Below are 19,117 nucleotides of genomic sequence, written 5' to 3'. Positions count from 1 at the left end.
ATGCAGATAATGGCATATTTGCCTAATAAATCCAATGACAGAGTTTCTTAAAAATGGCCTGGACTATCAATTTTTGCAAAAAAGAACAGTAATGCGTCCAGAACAGGGCCGCACAGCAACCTCGCTCTGAACCGCAGCAGTCCCAGGTGCCGCATGTGGCAGAAGTGCAAAATTTGCATTTTTTGGTCACATCAAATGCAGAAAAATGGTAATAAGCGATCAAAAAGTCACATATGCGCAATCAATGTACCGCTAGAAAGAACACATCATGGCTCAAAAACAAACCCTCACAGCCCCATAGACCAAAGGATAAAAGTGTTATAAGCCTGGGAACAGAGCGATTTTAAAGGAACATATTTGTTAATGGTTTGAATTTTTATTTATTTTTATTTTTTTTTTAACAGCCCATCAGATAATATAAAAGTTATACTATACATGTTACATATCATTGTAATCGTAACGACTTGAATAAAATCGCTTAAATCCCACTCAGTCACTGACTGGCTGAGCGGGCTTGAAATGTCACGTCTCGAGCCTGCATCAGAGACCAGGAAGCGGCGGGCAGCAGGGACTGGAGCACCATGATACAGGACCCCGCCGCTGGAATCGGGGAGGTTAGTGGACGTCGTTTCCCTCAGCCACCTCCTCCCCGGCCAGATCGGAAACCCCCCCCCCCACGGGAGTACCCCTTTAAATACCAGCGTCTCGCTAATCGTAAGTCTACTTGGGTACTCTAACTTCGACTGGCCTTCGGGAAGAGAGGAGTGGACTGAGGGCAACATCGACCCTAAGATACTCAGCTGTGAGGGCTTTAAAAAAAAAGTACGTACACCCATAGGTATGAACTTCCACCTCTGTCTATAGGCACTGAGTGACATAGAAACAGGAATTTAGGCCCCACCTTGTTGTTATAGACTGATCACTAATGGATTGTCAGCTCTTACACATTGGATCATGCGTCTATGTATTCTCTCTACGTCATACATGTTAATAGGTCAAACAATATAGTTGAAATGTTGTATCTGGTGGAATAAAGAGACAGTGAGTGCAAACTGGAGTGCTGCCTTTTTAATATAAATAATCCCATCACTTCGGATTCCCAACCACCAAGCTGCCATCCGGCTAGTTAGAACCCCAAGAGCCCAATAAGACCAGGAGAACAGGTTTACTGATTCAGAGCAGATATTTATTCTTCTATACACAATACAGTGACAGAACATACATAGATCCCAGGTCTTCATTTAGGCGATGATCAGGCTTTCAGCAACTTCATTGAGGAACTTCTCCAAGGCCGACCTGTCCACTGCAGCGCAGCGGCTGACTATGACCACCACTATACACATCGCCAGCAGCTGCGGGGAGAAGACAGATGTATTACCAATCAGGAGAGAGGCAGCTATAGAGTAGTGTAAAGCCCCTATTACACAGGGCGATGTGGAGAGCAACCGAGTCTTCTATTACACAAATCGGCCATAATGGTCAGTATTGGCCGAATAAGGCCAATAATCGCTTTGTGTAATAGGGCCGTAAGCTTTGTGTGCTGGACTACTGCACCAGGCGATCTAACCCCTATAGGAGATACCTAGAACCCTCAGCTACTCCTTATATTGCTTACAATGCTGCAGTGTCCACTAATCTGAGACACTAGAAGTCGGCACCATCCATGAGTCATTAAAATAGAATCTTTTTGCCAACATGGCTGCACCTACCCAAATGCAGCACAACCCCCATCTACAGGTTGGGCCTGGTATTGCAGCTTAGTCCTATTTATCACATATAGAAGAGATAGGCTAACGGCACATCACCTTAAAACAAATCCACCTTTATTATTCCATTAGACAGCACTAAAGTCGGAACATCAGAGAGGACCTCACTCCTTGCCCACGCACGTTTCTCGCTTGCTAGCGCTTTCTCAAGGCATTCTAGCCGTTCTATGCACAGGAACCGGACGGTGCACAAGCACTGGAGGTCGGCCTGCCCCCTGTGGGAGGGAATTCCCTCCCCTCTATGACACAGCTCCCTTAGAATGCATGGAGCTGCATCAGAGGTGAGGGAATTCCCTCCCATTGGGGGCGGCCCGGCCAACCTCCAGTGCTTGAGCACCGTCCAGTTCCAGTGCATAGAACTGGGCCGCAGTTCGAAAAACAGACTGCGGCACGGGCTTCCCAGTGACAGCGCCGTTCGATTCCTGGGTCAGGTTAAAGAGGATGTACCTGATGGTAAATCCTCTTTAAAGATGACTTATCAATAGCAGGACTTATCAATAGCAGGAATCCCAACCACTGCTGTAGAAGAAACCCAGTGGATCCCCATAGCAGATCCCCTGCTCCTCACCTTGATGACTTCTACGGTGAGCTTCAGCTTGTTTGTGTGCAGCTCCTGGAGTCTGGCCCAGTCCTCAGGAAGAGTTCCATAGCACTTCAGATAACCATAAGCGGAACACATCACTGTCCCTCCATGTTTATTCAGATCCATATCTTTGAAGTATTTCTGGAGTTCTGGATGGTCTTTGAAGAGACTGAGGAAAGGGAAGAGTTCAGGGAGTTGTTAAAAAGATTCAGGGGGGGGGGGGAGGAGGGAGGAGAGAGTAAAACAAGTTGGGCTGGATTCACACTACATTTTTTGCAAACAGATAGGGAAAAAAATAAATACAAATACACACACACACACGTGTGTGCACATTTTCACATTGAATACCATTTAAAAAAAACAAACAAAAAAAACATCCGTTCTTGTTAACATACACAAAAACAGACAGCCTCATTTGTGTCCATTAAAACAAAAGCTGTTTTCCATTTAATTCAATTAAAAAAATAAAAATACAGATGCACACATGTGGGTGCACCCAGTGTGAACCCAGCCTTACTTTTTTGCAAAAAGTGATGTGCAAGTTTTTGACTCTCCCCATGTATCTAGAGTGGGCTCAAGAAAAAAAAAACCCTCTCAGCTTCCATATTTATCAAGGTTTATAAACACAAGTTTTAGAATACAGACACCTGACTGACTAAAACCTTCACATTATGGACTTTAATAACAAGAAAGGAACAGACAACCCACCCCCCCAATCTTTCTATAGACCCCCACCATATCAGATACTTACTCCTGCAGTGCTGTAAACCCAATGGAACAAAAGTCCGTCTCAATCCCTGCAAATATAGCGAGCAAAGCCGTCACCTCATCATTGGATAGAGCCATAGTGTTATGTGATATGTCTGCTCCTCACCCAGTACCAGACACAATGACCAATCTGCCCTGATTCCCCCAGACTCTATCAGCCCCCTTATGTATGGAGTTATGGTGGCTGATTGGGTCATGTGACCAGCGCACTTGGGATCATACAGGATCTCTCCCATAACCCGGCTTGGCCGATGTCTCCCAGGACCGGAGTCGTCTAAATAACATTGGCTTACCCCAACTGCTGCAAACTAACAATTCTCATGATGTCCTGTCCAGGTATTATGAAATTGTAATTTTAAAACAGCTGGAGGGCTTATGTTGGCTGGGTTCACATTAAGTTTCTTAAATCCGTTTTTTTTTTTGCAAAAATAGATGGAAAAGCAGATGGAAAAACGGATGCAATTGTGTGCATCCGTTTTGATCTGTTTTTCCATTGACTTCCATAATAAAGAAAAAACTGATCAAAATCCATCTGTTTTTTTAACGTACACAAAAATAAGGTCAGCTACGTTTTTGTGTACATAAAAAAAAAACGGATGCGTTTTGTCTTTTTTTATAATTGATGTCAATGGAAAAAAAGGATCAAAATGGATGCACACAAATGCATCTGTTTTTCAATGCATTGTTTTTTTTTTTTTTTTTTTTTTGCAAAAATGGATTAAAAAACAGATTGCAAAAACGTAGTGTGGACCCAGCCATAGTTGCAAACTTTTGAAAATATTTTTCAGAGACACGAAGAGTGCCTTTACACAGAGAGATTTATCTGACAGATTTTTGAAGCCAAAGCCAGAAATGGACTATAAACAGAAAAAAAAAAACTGGTCATAAAAGAAAGACTGAGATTTTTCCTCTTTTCAAAAACATTCCTGGATTTGACAAGGGGTGTGGCTTATTGTGGGGGTGTGGTATATTGTGGGTGAGTTTTGGCAAGGTGTGGCTTGTCATCTGTGTTAATTTTTCTCCCAGACTTTCCCCTTTATTGTCCCTATTGTATAGGCCTTATAATTAATACCACACACGTGAGTATAAGATGGAGGGAAAGCTGGGTGACCTCCATCATACTGACTACAAGGTGCTGGAAAGCTGGGTGACCTCTAGCATACTGAATACAACATAGTGGAAAAGCTGGGTGACCTCCATCATACTGACTACAAGATGCTGGGAAAGCTGGGTGATCCCCATCATACTGAGTATAAAATGCTGGAAAGCTGGTTGACCTCTATCATACTGACTACAAAATGCTGGGAAATCTGGGTGACCTCTATGAAACTGACTACAAGATGCTAAAAAGCTCAGTGACCCCCATTATTCTGACTACAAGATGCCAGAAAAGCGAGGTGACCATGATACTGACTACAAGATGCTAAGACAGCTGGGTGACCTCCATCATACTGACTACAAGATGCTGGGAAAGCTGAGTCACCTCCATCATACTGCCGACAAGATGTTGGGAAAGCTGGGTCACCTCCATCATACTGAGTTTAAGATGCTGGACAGCTGGGTTACCTCCATCATACTACCGAAAAGATGTTGGGAAAGCTGGGTGACCCCCATCATACTGACTACATAATTCTGTAAAGCTGGGTGACCTCCATCATACTGACTACAATATGCTGGGAAAGCTGGGTCACCTCCATCATACTGACTACAAGATGCTGGGAAAGCTGGGTCACCTCCATCATACTGCCGACAAGATGTTGGAAAAGCTGGGTTACTTCCATTATACTGAGTTAAGGATGCTGGAAAGCTGACTTACCTCCATCATACTGACTACAAGATGCTGGGAAAGCTGGGTCACCTCCATCATACTACCGAAAAGATGTTGGGAAAGCTGGGTGACCCCCATCATACTGACTACATAATTCTGGAAAGCTGGGTAACCTCCATCATACTGACTACAAGATGCTGGGAAAGCTGGGTGACCTCCATCATGCTGAGTATAATATGATGGGCAAGCTGGGTGACCTCCATCTTACTGAGTACAAGATGCTGGGAAAGCTTAGTGACCTCCAACTGGCAGTGATAGAGTTAATATCCCACCTGCTGCTCAGCCCCTCTCTTTTGCTCAGGCCCTGTGCACTCTCACAGTGATAGAGGTAATATCTCACCAGTGCAAGGGGTGGAGCTTATAGTCACAGGAGCAAGGTTTACGGGACATATCTGGGACATTAATTTGCCAGGACTGTCCCTTGAAAATCGGAACAGTCCTGGTAAAACTGGGATTGTTGACAACTATGCTATATTGCACCTTGCTTAAAAAAGACTTTTTATTGTACTGCACCTTTAAGAAAAGTAAACGTTTTAACCTGGTTACGTTAATCATGGACTCTGTGCCTTACAGTCCTTCACCACCACACTACAGGGGATAATAGGGACATCTCCTTTAACAGACGCAGGTTTGGACCTAAGGAGGGCTTCCACCACTCCGAGCCACATGTTATTTTATGTTTTTTGGGATAAGAAGTGATAAAAAAAACAGCAGTTCTGACATTATATATATACAGTGTCGCCTTGGATGATGAGCATAATTCGTTCCAGGACCGTGCTTGTAATCCAAATCCACTCTTAAACCAAAGCAAATTTTCCAATAAGAAATCACTGATATGCAGACAATTGTTCCACACCCCGAGAATAATGTTTTTTTTTTTTTATTCTGAACAACATGTAAAACAAATAAAACAATGAGAAACAGCTGAATGTGTGATATTATAAGTTACTGTACAGTATAATATCAGCATGTGGATTATAATGTATAGTAAGTGCGTAAAGGTGAAAAAAAAAAAACAGCAGCAGTTTGTAGATACAGAATGTAACTGGAGATCCCCATAATGCAGTAGGGTAGTACAACAGGCTAAAAGAGAGAAGCAGGGCTGCTGTCAGAGGTCTGTGTGGTCACATGACAGCAATGGGAAATTGGTGTGTTCAGCATGGACCAATCAGGAAGTGAGAATCACAGAGCTGTGCAGGAGGACAGTGACAAACTTTATATACAGCAGTGTGAATAGCTGAGTGTAAGTGCAGGCACATTATAGCAGGAATGGAGATGATGGGAAACACAAGGGCTGGAGGATCTGCCATGATTTGGAAGGTGAAGGAGAGATTTATTAAACTGGTGTAAAGTAGAATTGTCTTAGTTGCCCCTAGCAACCAGATTCCACCCTTTTTCCCCCCAAAAGCAATCAGTGAGGAATGAAAAGTGGAATCTGATTGGTTGCTAGGGGCAACTGAACCAGTTCTACTTTACACCAGTTTGATGAATCTCCCCCTAAGTGTCAGAACCCTTCATAGAAAAAAAAAAATACATATTACATCAAATACTACAGTACTGCTGACCAGGGGTTGCTAGGTGGCGTTATACAGCTGGGCAAGATGGTGGTGTACCTCTGAGGCACTAGTCACAGTGGTATGTGACCACCCCTGGATATACCAACACACTAGTATAGGTGTAGTGTGAAAACTCCCCCCCCCCAAAAAAAAAAAAAAAAACAAAAAAAAACAAACAAACGTCTTGGTTGAACTGAAACCAAATTGTAGAACCTTAAAGTGTCTCCATCATTTAAATTTTGCAGAAATAAGTAGTACAGGCGATTAAGAAGCTTTGTAATTTAGTTTATTAGCCAAAACATGCATTTTTTTTATCATGAAAAAGCTGTTTGATGCATTCCCCCCCTTTTCTTCATTGTCATCTATGGAGAGGGGAGGAAGATGAGGCACCAAAAGAGGACAAAGTTATTACAGCTACATCACCAGGCAATCTCCTTTGACAGTCAGCACTGACCTCTGAATACCTTTCATGCAGCCCCTGCAGTGTAATCCTTTGCTCTGCCACCGACTAATCTCCCTCCTCCCCTCTCCATAGATTACAGGGCCCGACTGTAATACAGTCGAGATTTCCTGATGAGCAGTGAATGAGATGAGGGGGGGCCTGGGGAAATGCTTTTTGAATGCAGATAATGGCATATTTGCCTGCCTAATAAATCCAATTACAGAGTTTCTTAAAAATGGCCTGGGCTATCAATTTTTGCAAAAAACAAACAAAACCCCAGTAATGCGTCCAGAACAGGGCTGCACGGCAACCTCGCTCTGAACCGCAGCAGTCCCGGGTGCCGCATGTGGCAGGTTATTTCGGCTGTAGCCAAAAGCAATTGAGTGCCTCTCTCATTTGATCTATGCTGTATAAGTATACAGCATAGACCTCAATGAGAGATCAGTGTGCTTACACTAGAAGTCCCCCATGTGGGTGGGGGGGGAATAACCCTAACCCCATGGGGGGCTTCTAGTTTAAGTATAAAATACTAAACGCCCCCTTCCCTATTAAAGTTTGAATCACCCCCCTTCCCCCCCCCCCCCCCCCCCCCCCCCATGTTATAAAACATGCTTGGTATCGCCGCATGTGTAATCGCCCAAAATATTAAAATCACATTCCTGATCTCACACAGTAAAAGACGTAAGCGCAAAATTTTGCGTTTTTTGGTCGAATCAAATGCAGAAAAATGGTAATAAGCGATCAAAAAGTCACATATGCGCAATTAATGTACTGATAGAAAGAACACATCATGGCACAAGAAAGAACACATCATGGCACAAAAAAAAAAAAAAAAAAAAAAAAAAAAAACCCTCACACAGCCCCATAGACCAAAGGATAAAAGCGCTATAAGCCGGGGAATGGAGCCATTTTAAGGAACGTATATTTGTTAATGGTTTAATTTTTTTGTTTCACAGCCCATCAGATAATATAAATTAAGTTATACATATTACATATCGTTGTAATCGTAACGACAAGAACATATATATATATATATATATATATATATATATATATCAAGTCAGTTCTACCCCAGGACAAGCGGTGTAAACCGCCCCCCCCCCCCCCCCCCAATAAAAGCATTTTTCTTCAATTTCACCACACAATTTTTTCCTGCTTTTGCAGTGTACTTTATGCAAAAGGTGAAAAAAAACAAAAATGCAAGTGCTATGGCCTTTTAAGTACGAGGGAAAACAAAAAAAAACAAAAAAAAAAAAAACTAAAATCCCACCTCCGTCACTGACTGGCTGAGCGGACTTGAAATGTCACGTCTCGAGCCTGCATCAGAGACCAGGAAGCGGCCGGGCAGCAGGGACCGGAGTACGATATAGGACCCCGCCGCTGGAACCGGGGTGGTTAGTGGAAGTAGTTGCCCTCAGCCACCTCCTCCCCGGCCAGACCGGAAAAAAGCCCCCCCCCGCGGGAGTACCCCTTTAAACCCCAGTATCTTGCTAATAGTAGGTCTACTTACTTGGGTACTCTTAAACTTAGACTGGCCTTCGGGAAGAGAGGAGTGGACTGAGGGCTACATCGACCCTAAGATACTCAGCTGTGAGAAAAAGTACGTACACCCATAGGTATGAACTTCCACCTCTGTCTATAGGCACTGAGTGACATAGAAACAGGAATTTAGGCCCCACCTTGTTCTGTTATAGACTGATCACTAATGGATTGTCAGCTCTTACACATTGGATGACGCGTCTATGTATTCTCTCTACGTCATACATGTTAATAGGTCAAACAATATAGTTGAAATGTTGTATCTGGTGGAATCAGTGAGTGCGAACTGGAGTGCTGCCTTTTTAATATAAATAATCCCATCACTTCGGATTCCCAACCACCAAGCTGCCATCCGGCTAGTTAGAACCCCAAGAGCCCAATAAGACCAGGAAGACAGGTTTACTGATTCAGAGCAGATATTTATTCTTCTATACACAATACAGTGACAGAACATACATAGATCCCTGGGTCTTCTTTTAGGCGATGATCAGGCTTTCAGCAACTTCATTGAGGAACTTCTCCAAGGCCGACCTGTCCACTGCAGCGCAGCGGCTGACTATGACCACCACTATACACATCGCCAGCAGCTGCGGGGAGAAGACAGATGTATTACCAATCAGGAGAGAGGCAGCTATAGAGTAGTGTAAAGCCCCTATTACACAGGGTGATGTGGAGAGCAACTGAGTCTATTACACAAACCGATTATTGGCCATAATGGTCAGTATTGGCCGAATAAGGCCAACAACAGCTTTGTGTAATAGGGCCGTAAGCTTTGTGTGCTGGATTACTGCACCAGGCGATCTAACCCCTATAGGAGATACCTAGAACCTTCAGTTATATTGCTGCAGTGTCCACTAATCTGAGATACTAGAAGTCGGCACCGTCCATGAGTCATTAAAATAGAATCTTTTTGCCAACATGGCTGCACCTACCCAAATGCAGCACAACCCCCATCTACAGGTTGGGCCTGGTATTGCAGCTTAGTCCTATTTATTACATTAATAGGCGAATGGTACATCACCTTAAAACGAATCCACTTTTATTATTCCATTAGACAGCACAAAAGTCGAATCAGAGAGGACCTCACTCCTTGCCCAAGCACGTTTCTCGCTTGCTAGCACTTTCTCAAGGCATTCAGAGAATGCCTTGAGAAAGCGCTAGCAAGCGAGAAACGTGCGTGGGCAAGGAGTGAGGTCCTCTCTGATGTTCCACAAAGATGAGTATCCTGCACCTGATTTTAGTGGCGTGATTTGCGACCTGTAGTGCCGGTGCACTCTTACTACTTTGCTATATTAGTACTATTTATGTCAATCTAACCAACTGAATGGCTCCCACCTGCTTTAAGGGGTTATCCAGGTTTAGGAGAGCATGGTCAATTTCTTGCAAACACAGAACCACCCCCTGTCCCCAGCATGTGTGGTATCACAACTCTCCTCTATTCATTTAGATGGAACAGAGCTGCAATACCACAGGCAAACTAAGGAGGTGCTGTTTCAGGTAGAAAGCCATTTTTTGCAAGCCTTGATAACCCCTTAAAGAGGATGTACCACCAGGTACATCCTCTTTAACCTGACCCAGGGATCTAACGACGCAGTCACGGGGAAGCCAGTGCCGCAGTCAGTTTTTCAAACCGCGGCCTGGTTTCCATGTACGGCGCCATTCTATGCACCGGAACTGGATGGTGCCCCCTGGTGGAAGGGAATCCCCTCCCCTCTATGACTCAGCTCCCTTGAATGAATGGAGCCACGTCAGAGGGGAGGGAATTCCCTCCCACTGGGTGCAGCTTGGCCAACCTCCAGTGCTTGAGCACCATCCAGTTCCATTGCATAGAACGGCACCGTACACAGAAACTGGGCCACAGTTCGAAAAACGGACTGTGGCACGGGCTTCCCGTGACGGTGTCGTTCGATCCCCGGGTCAGGTTAAAGTACATCCTCTTTAAAGATGACTTATCAATAGCAGGAATCTCAACCACTGCTGTAGAAGAAACCCAGTGGATCCCCATAGCAGATCCCCTGCTCCTCACCTTGATGTCTTCTACGGTGAGCTTCAGCTTGTTTGTGTGCAGCTCCTGGAGTCTGGCCCAGTCCTCAGGAAGAGTTCCATAGCACTTCAGATAACCATAAGCGGAACACATCACTGTCCCTCCATGTTTATTCAGATCCATATCTTTGAAGTATTCCTGGAGTTCTGGATGGTCTTTGAAGAGACTGAGGAAAGGGAAGAGTTCAGGGAGACGTTACTAAGAGTCAGGAGGGGATTAGGACAGGTGTTTTACTGCATTAATTAACAGCAGTGCACCGATATCTACTTCAGACACTGTGTAAGCTAGGGTAGGTTTCAGATATAGGTCACACAGGTTTCTTGGGTAAGCCCACCAGCCCAGGCCTCTCCTGCACAGCCCCACATACACAGAGGAGGAGGAGGAAAAACAAGTTAGGCTGGGTTCACACTACATTTTTGCATATATATATATATATATATATATATATATATATATATATATGCACACACCCATCCATCTATCATCTCTTTTTGTAAAAACTTGGTGCACCCACAGTGTGAACCCAGCCTTACTTTTTGCAAAAAGTGATGTGCAAGTTTTTGACTCTCCCCATGTATCTAGAGTGGGCTCAAGAAATAAAAACCCTCTCAGCTTCCATATTTATCAAGTTTTACAAACACAAGTTTTAGAATACAGACACCTGACTGATTAAAACCTTCACATTATGGACTTTAATAACAAGAAAGGAACAGACAACCCACCTCCCCAATCTTTCTATAGACCCCCTCCATATCAGATACTTACTCCTGCAGTGCTGTAAACCCAATGGAACAAAAGTCTGGTTCAATCCCTGCAAATATAGCGAGCAAAGCCGTCACCTCATCATTGGCTAGAGCCATAGTGTTATGTGATATGTCTGCTCCTCATCCAGTACCAGACACAATGACCAATCTGCCCTGATGCCCCCAGACTCTATCAGCCCCCTTATGTATGGAGTTATGGTGGCTGATTGGGTCATGTGACCAGCGCACTTGGGATCATACAGGATCTCTCCCATAACCCGGCTTGGCTGATGTGTCCCAGGACCGGAGTCATCTAAATAACATTGGCTTCCCCCAACTGTTGCAAACTAACAATTCTCATCATATCCTGTCCAGGTATTATGGAAATTGTAATTTTAAAACAGCTGGAGGGCTTATGTTGGATAAATTTAGGCTGGGTTCACATTAAGTTTCTGAAATCCGTTTTTTTTTTTTTTGCAAAAATAGATGGGAAAACGGATGCAATTGTATAATAAAAAAAAAAATGATCAAAACGCTTTTTTTAACGTACACAAAAATAAGGTCAGCACCCTTGGGATTTGACAAGGGTTGTGGCTTATTGTGGGGATGTGGTCTATTGTGGGTGAGTTTTGGCAAGGTGTGGCTTGTCATCTGTGTTAATTTTTTCCCAGACTTTCCCCTTTATTGTCCTTATTGTATAGGCCTTATAATTAATACCACACACGTGAGTATAAGATGGTGGGAAAGCTGGGTGACCTCCATCATAATGACTACAAGTTGCTGGAAAGCTGGTTGACCTCTAGCATACTGAATACAACATACTGGAAAAGCTGGGTGACCTCCATCATACTGACTACAAGATGCTGGGAAAGCTGAGTGATCCCCATCATACTGAGTATAAAATGCTGGAAAGCTGGGTGACCTCTATCATACTGACTACAAGATGCTGGGAAAGCTGGGTCACCTCCATCATACTGACTACAAGGTGCTGGAAAGCTGGGTGACCTCTAGCATACTGAATACAACATAATGGAAAAGCTGGGTGACCTCCATCATACTGACTACAAGATGCTGGGAAATCTGGGTGACCTCTATCATACTGACTACAAGATGCTAAAAAGCTCAGTGACCCCCCTTATACTGACTACAAGATGCCAGAAAAGCGAGGTGACCATTATACTGACTACAAGATGCTGGGAAAGCTGGGTGACCTCCATCATACTGAGTATAAGAAGCTGGAAAGCTGAGTGACCCCCATCATACTGACTAAAAGATGCTGGGAAAGCTGTGCTACCTCCATCACACTGACTACACAGTGCCAGAAAGCTGAGTGACCTTCATCATACTGGCAACAATATGCTGGGAAAGCTGAATGACCCCATCATCCTTACTACAAGATACTAGGAAAGCTGGGTGACCCCATCATACTGAGTATAAGATGCTGGAAAGCTGAAAGACCTCCATCATACTGAGTAGGCATATGATAGTAGGCTGGGAAAGCTTAGTGACCTCCAACTGGCAGTAATAGAGTTAATATCCCACCTGCTGCTCAGGCCCTGTGCACTCTCACAGTGATAGAGGTAATATCTCACCAGTGCAAGGGATGGAGCTGATTTTTGGGACATACCTGGGACATTAATTTGCCAGGACTATCTCTTGAAAATAACAACTGTCCTGGTAAAACTGGGACTGTTAACAACTATGCTATATTGCACCTTGCCTCAAAAGACTCTTTTTACTGTACTGCACCTTTAAGAAAAGTAAAAGTTTTAACCTGGTTAAGTTTATCATGGACTCTGGGCCTTTCGGTACTTCACCACCACACTACAGAGGATAATAGGGGATGTACAGGGGAGAATAGCGGATGTTCGGTTCTTTACCACCACACTACAGGGGATAATAGGCACATGTTTAGACCTAGGGAGGGCTTCCACCACTTTTTTGGGATGGGAGGTGATAAAAAACAGCAGTTCTGGCATTATATATATATAGTATACAGTGTTCACCGTATGGAATAAATGACATTACATTTTTTAGAGGAAAAAAAATAAAACCCTTTCCTATTTTCGGTATATATGGGGGTTCACAGTGAATAACTATAAATATGAAATTGATAAATTCCTACAAACTGTTCAGTAAGGATGGGTTCACACTACGTGTAAAAAAAAAAATGCACCAGTTTTTTTTAATCCTTTTTTTTTTTTTGCAAAAAACGGATTACAAAAACGTAGTGTGAGCCCAGCCTAACAAAAATGAATTACAAGTTATAAAGAAAATAAAATATACGTTATCAATGCATACATGAAAAAACAGGGAAACATGAGCCTTAGGGTGCGTGTACACTACGGAATTCCCGCGTATGACCCCCGGTGGATTCTGTCACTCATACCCGCACGCGGCGGCGCGCATCACCACCCGTGCCATAGACACTATTCTATGCACGGGTGTATTCCGCATTCTGCTGAAAGAAGTGACCATTAGGGTGGTTTCATACTAAGGAATTCTCGCGGATAATGTCCGCGGAATTCCGCTGTCTGTCCGTGCGCACGGCCGCACGCCTTTCCGCCGGCTCCATAGGCACCATTCTATGGGCCGGCATATTCCGCTATACGCCGAAAAAAAGTCAAAATACAGTTTTGATTTTCAGTGTAAATAAAACTGTGTGAACAGGTAGAAAAAAAAACAGCTGTATTTTGCAAAAGTAGATGGTAAATAATGAGCATGTTCATTGTTTAGACGTCGTAATAAATTATGGGCATAAATCTATATGGTGATTCACGGTAATAAATTATGGACGTTATTCTATTAAGTGTGTGCACTGCCGTCCCATTGATTTCAATGGAGTGCATTTTAAAATTGAAAATACAGCCGTATTTTTATCTCAAAATTACGTCTTTATTTTGCAGTGTGTGAACATAGCCCAGTATTTTTCATACAGTGATTTTTGAATTTTTTTTTAAATTGTTAGAATTACAGCATTTGATAAAAATACAGACATAAAAAATAAATAAATTATGGTCGCCAAAATAAAACCAAAAGAGGTAAAAAACGGCTGTTTTTTTTTTTCAAATTTATCTCTAAAACAGGTCATAGATCATGAACATATTCATTATTTTTATGCCCATACTCAGTTTTGGCCTTTTTATTGTACGGCTACCTTACGGAACAGATTACTACATTGAAAAACGACAATTTTTTTTCCCAAATTCTTTTTATTTGGATTTTTTAAAGCTTTTTTTAACAAACAAAAAAAATCTGTATTTTTCAGCATTTTTTTCCCTTTACTGCGTGTGCACATAACCTAAAATTTACAAATCAATAAATTTAATTGAGCCTAAATATGCTCACCCAACACTGGTACATTTTATACAAACAATATCATGATACAAAAAAAAAAGTTTTGTATTTTTTTTTAAATTTTTATAAAAGTCCCCAAAAAAACATTCAAAAACAGGAAAAATATATTTATTTTAGCTCCATCCCCGTCCGCGGCACAGCCGATGCCTTTTCTCCTTTTTAATTACAGCCTGCACGCGACGAGTGTCTATTTTATAAGGACGCCATTAATCCACTTGAATTATGCAGCCTAGCAATGGTTTAAATGACTGAAGTGTTTTGAGACATAATATCATGATATTAGTAGGCGCTATTTTTATTTTATTTATTTTTTTTTGTGTGTCTCCGAAGCTGGCAGTTTGTTAAACCTTTAATCATTTTGAAGGCCATTGAATATAACATATTGACATTGATTAGCGCCAACACTTTCGATACATTGTTGTCGGAGTGACACACATAAATACTTCTGCATTGGAAAATTCTCCCGAGAGGCGAAACCGCGTGAATTCTCTCATTAATATGAAGATTACTAGAGTTAGATTTTCTTCAAGGGGAGTTACAAGTAGAAAAACCTACAGGACTCGAGCAGATCTGATTGAGCTGGTAAAATTATTTTCTAAGCTATTGTTGGATGGAGGTAGGTGCAGATTATCAACATTAAACTGCTGACATCTAAACCGCACTGGAAAGGAGCTTGATTAACGGGCTGGCATCGAGGAGAGAGATTACCGGGTCTCCTGCCGTCACATTGATTATATCTTATGTACCGCTATTCCCAGTCCAGTAGTCATTTTACTTCCAGATTAGGTTCTAGTGAATTTAAATACAAGCTACTTTGGATAATGGCGGCCAAGTCTGACGCTCCCGGGTCAGTATTAGTGTTTTCTTAATGTCATTTGCTGAAACGGATTATCAACATGTCATCACTGTCATTTGGCGGAGCGTATTATTTCATTTCGGAGGGAAAATGATTGTTATACGGGCCTGTGGTGTGCGTCCTATGATTACAGCGAACCCGTTCATTAAGCCTTTCAGGTTTTTTTTATTTTTTTCCCCCCTTTTTTCAGTCCGGCTGAATGGAACATGACAATCTTTTTCTCGAACTTTGCAAGCTTGAAATATCAGATCAATGGCAGAGTTGCTATTGTGTTAGAGACGAGAGGTTTAGAGCTGGAGGCATGAGCTCGGCGTGCCATGTGGAGTCCTGGGGGACTTCATTGTGATTGAAGTTGGAATGGGGCTGTAGAGTTTGAAGTGAATTAGAGGAGAGAAATAGCGCCACTCACGTTTATGGTTAGGTGTGGTATTGCAGGTTAGCTCCTAGTGAATGGGTCTGGGTTACCATTGGAGACTTTGCTATTTCTGAAAGATAAATAAAAAATTAAAATAAACTTTTTTTTATATACTGTATTTTCCGGCGTATAAGACAACTTTTTAACCTTGAAAAATCTTCTCAGAAGTCCGGGGTTGTTTTATACACTGGGTATGGTGGCCGCATATAGTGGGGGAGCTCGAAAATGGCTGCACCCCCACCGTAAGCGGCGACCACTATAAGAAAAAAAAAACGCACCTGTGACCCATGCCCAGAAGGCACGCATCTCCCGTCCCGTTCCCGGCGCAAGCAGTGTGATGCAGAGACACTGCCTGTGCTGGAGGTCCCCGAAGCTCTCCCGGGCAGTTGAGCATCTCATCAGAGAAGCTCGGAAACGCTCGGCTGCTGGGAGAGCTTTGGGAGAATGACGGAGGCTTTGAAAGTCCCCGAAGCTCTCCCAGGAGCCGAGCGTCTCTAAGCTTCTCTGATGAGACGCTCGGCTTCGGGCACCTCCGGCGCAGACAGTGTGCATCACACTGCTTGCTCTGGGAATGGGACGGGAGACGCGCGGCTGCTGAGAATGGGTCATAGGGGAGTTAATTGTTTTTTTTCTTCTTTCTTTAACTGCAGTTAACCCCTGGCTGACCAGAGCAGGGCTCCAGCTACTAAACCCTGCTGCGGCCAGGCAGGGGTTAACATTTTCCAGCGTATAAGGGGAACCCCTGAGAATCCCTTTTGAAAGTAAGTTGTTGTTTTATACGCCCAGTCGTCTTATACGCAGGAAAATACGGTACTTCTATAAACGGTTTCACTTTGGTATTGTTATTATTTGTAAATTTAAGTGTTTAAGTAGGACCTAAGAGGCCCTAACTTTAATCTTGCTATGGTGCACCTTATCCTTAGTGTGCATCCATGTTTTCTTTTGGTAAGGCTGCATATTATTTGTAGTAAATTTAAATAGTCACTCTTGTATTAACAACTTCCCTCCATATGATAGCCTACGTGAGTCCTAATATTTGTAAATCAATCCAGGTACCAAAAATGAGCCTAGAAAAAAAAAACTAAATTCTTGGCCATTAGGTATTTTTCAAATCCTCAATCTGCTGTTGACTGTCTGTTGTTAGAGGTATTCTGTCTCTAGTAACAGACACATAAAGACAAAACACAGGACGTAGGGGTGGAGCCTGGCATGTGCTCTGTGCTTGAGAGAGAAAGTGAGCCTGGTCTGTGTATCTGCCAACTGAGCCAGTCTGCTTGCTTAAGATGATCCATACTGTTCCTGAAAGTCAAATCAAGGCAGCTGACCCTTATGTTAGTACCAGTGTACCTACCGTTATATATACACAGTACTGCAGCGTAATCTCCATCTCTCTTTAGGTTTTCATTATGCTTACCATCTCCATCAGATCAATGTTTAGTGTAAAACCTTCCTTGTTGCTGGAGTGTCTTTCATTTATACTTAAAGAGCATGCAAAGCCAGTGCATCAGCAACCCCTTCTCCCTCCACATGTCATCTATAGTAGTGCACTGTTAAATAAACCCATGCTGGACCTGGACTAAAATTCAGCTCATTCCAGAGCACACAGGCTAACTTGCTGTGGGGCACTTGCCCAGAAATCCGGGACAGGTGTCCTGGATTCCTGGGATGGCCCTGGAACGCTGGAGAGTCCAACATTGGCCTTCCGAGGGCCAATCCCATCTTCCTCTTACGGTAGAGGAAAGAAATCACAGAGCCAGGAGGAAGATGGGACCAGCCCACAGAAGGTACCTACCCATCTGGCATTTCGGGCAGTCTAGCCCTTGTCCTCACCTTTGTTTTAGGATCTTCAAAGTCACTCTGCAATTACTTGTTGTTGAGGTCCTAAGACCAAGGCACACTAAAGCTGGGGCCCCAACAATATCTCACCTGCCAGTGTTTCTGGAAAATGATATATAAATGCTGACCATATACCAGATCAGATGACTGTTTGGCAGGTAAGTATGGTCTCTGATTTACCTGATTAACACATAGGTTTGGATTAGCAGAATATTTTATGGGAAAGCTCTGCTGCTGCTAGGCAGCTAGTCTAGATGACAGTACTCATCTATAGCAGCTGACATTCTTTGCTCCTAATTTTGGCTTCTAGCACTTAGATACCCCCAGGACTTACAGAAGAACTGAATAATATGACAAGCAGAGAATTGCAAGAAAAAACAACGAATAGACAGCGCATATTAATACTGGCAGTATTATTCCTATGACATGTGTAAGCCATACCAACATACAAATCTCCATCATTTATATGTTCATAAAAACCTGTAGACATGGCATGTCATAGCGTCTACTGAATCATCTTGTATCTCTTCAACTATCGAGTCTGGTGCCCCATACGGCGACATCTAGTGAATGTCATGTCTATGCTGCATGATTTACCGTCTTCCACTCTGTTTCCAAATAATCAGTGAAGCCTGCTGAAGCTGTGAACACCAGTCTATATATAGGTTTACAGCTTTACCTACACATTATCCTCAGCTGGTTAAGCTTCTTTAATTGCACAAAATGATATAACAAAATAATATCGCACATATTCTCACATAAATAATACTTGAAAAATTGCTATGATTGGAGCATTTAGGACCAATTTTTTTTTTCATTAAAAACACAATAATAGCAAACAAATAAAGTAGTTTTTATCCATGCCTAACAGAATCCCAGGCGGCACGCCCTTGGAGGGAAGAGGGGGCCTATTGGCCATCAACCAAGAAGAGGAATAGCACAGGAGGAATACAAAGATGGTTGTTCAATGCTCTCAAGTTTGAAGGTTAAACTATTTACAAACTCCAAATCTTTGTTGTCAGATTGAGTTACAGCCCATCAGGCAGGACCTGTCATCAGCTTTTTGCTGACTGAAGTAGAAATATAGTATAAAATTAGGTGATATAACTCTTATTCCAATCTATCACTCCATCGCTGGGATGCAAGCTGGGATTTGCGAGAAAAGGAGACATTTATCAAAATGCGCTCCTAGTGTACGCCATGGAAGAGGGGTATATTGACACCTTTTCCCTGGCATATGCTATACCCCGCCTGCCTGATGGGTGGGAAAGGGGCACGGCAAGGCATGGAGCAGGGGTAGATTTATTTCACAATGCCTGCCTCTTAGTATATCAGTCTGGGAAACTGGAGGTGGGGCTTGATAAATGTCCTCCTAGAGCTTATA

The 19,117-nt window shown here is 42.9% G+C and overlaps 2 protein-coding genes across 2 annotated transcripts; both read right to left on the bottom strand.

Annotated features, from left to right (window-relative positions):
- Positions 1-1,241: 1,241 nt before the first annotated feature.
- Positions 1,242-3,195, bottom strand: LOC138777280 (hemoglobin heart muscle subunit alpha-type-like). Its single transcript, XM_069956269.1, has 3 exons — positions 3,101-3,195; positions 2,335-2,518; positions 1,242-1,352 (listed from the first exon to the last, which is right to left on the bottom strand). The coding sequence occupies exons 1-3, from the start codon at positions 3,193-3,195 to the stop codon at positions 1,242-1,244; spliced, it is 390 nt and encodes a 129-aa protein (XP_069812370.1).
- A 5,763-nt stretch (positions 3,196-8,958) lies between these two features.
- LOC138777279 (hemoglobin heart muscle subunit alpha-type-like) lies at positions 8,959-11,386 on the bottom strand. The gene is made up of 3 exons (XM_069956268.1): positions 11,292-11,386; positions 10,509-10,692; positions 8,959-9,069 (listed from the first exon to the last, which is right to left on the bottom strand). The coding sequence occupies exons 1-3, from the start codon at positions 11,384-11,386 to the stop codon at positions 8,959-8,961; spliced, it is 390 nt and encodes a 129-aa protein (XP_069812369.1).
- Between the last annotated feature and the right edge of the window lie 7,731 nt (positions 11,387-19,117).

This window comes from Dendropsophus ebraccatus, unplaced genomic scaffold, assembly GCF_027789765.1.
Source record: "Dendropsophus ebraccatus isolate aDenEbr1 unplaced genomic scaffold, aDenEbr1.pat pat_scaffold_539_ctg1, whole genome shotgun sequence".
Classification (NCBI taxonomy): domain Eukaryota; kingdom Metazoa; phylum Chordata; class Amphibia; order Anura; family Hylidae; genus Dendropsophus; species Dendropsophus ebraccatus.
Note: the sequence above shows the minus strand (reverse complement) of the source record. Positions and strands in the feature narration are given on the sequence as shown.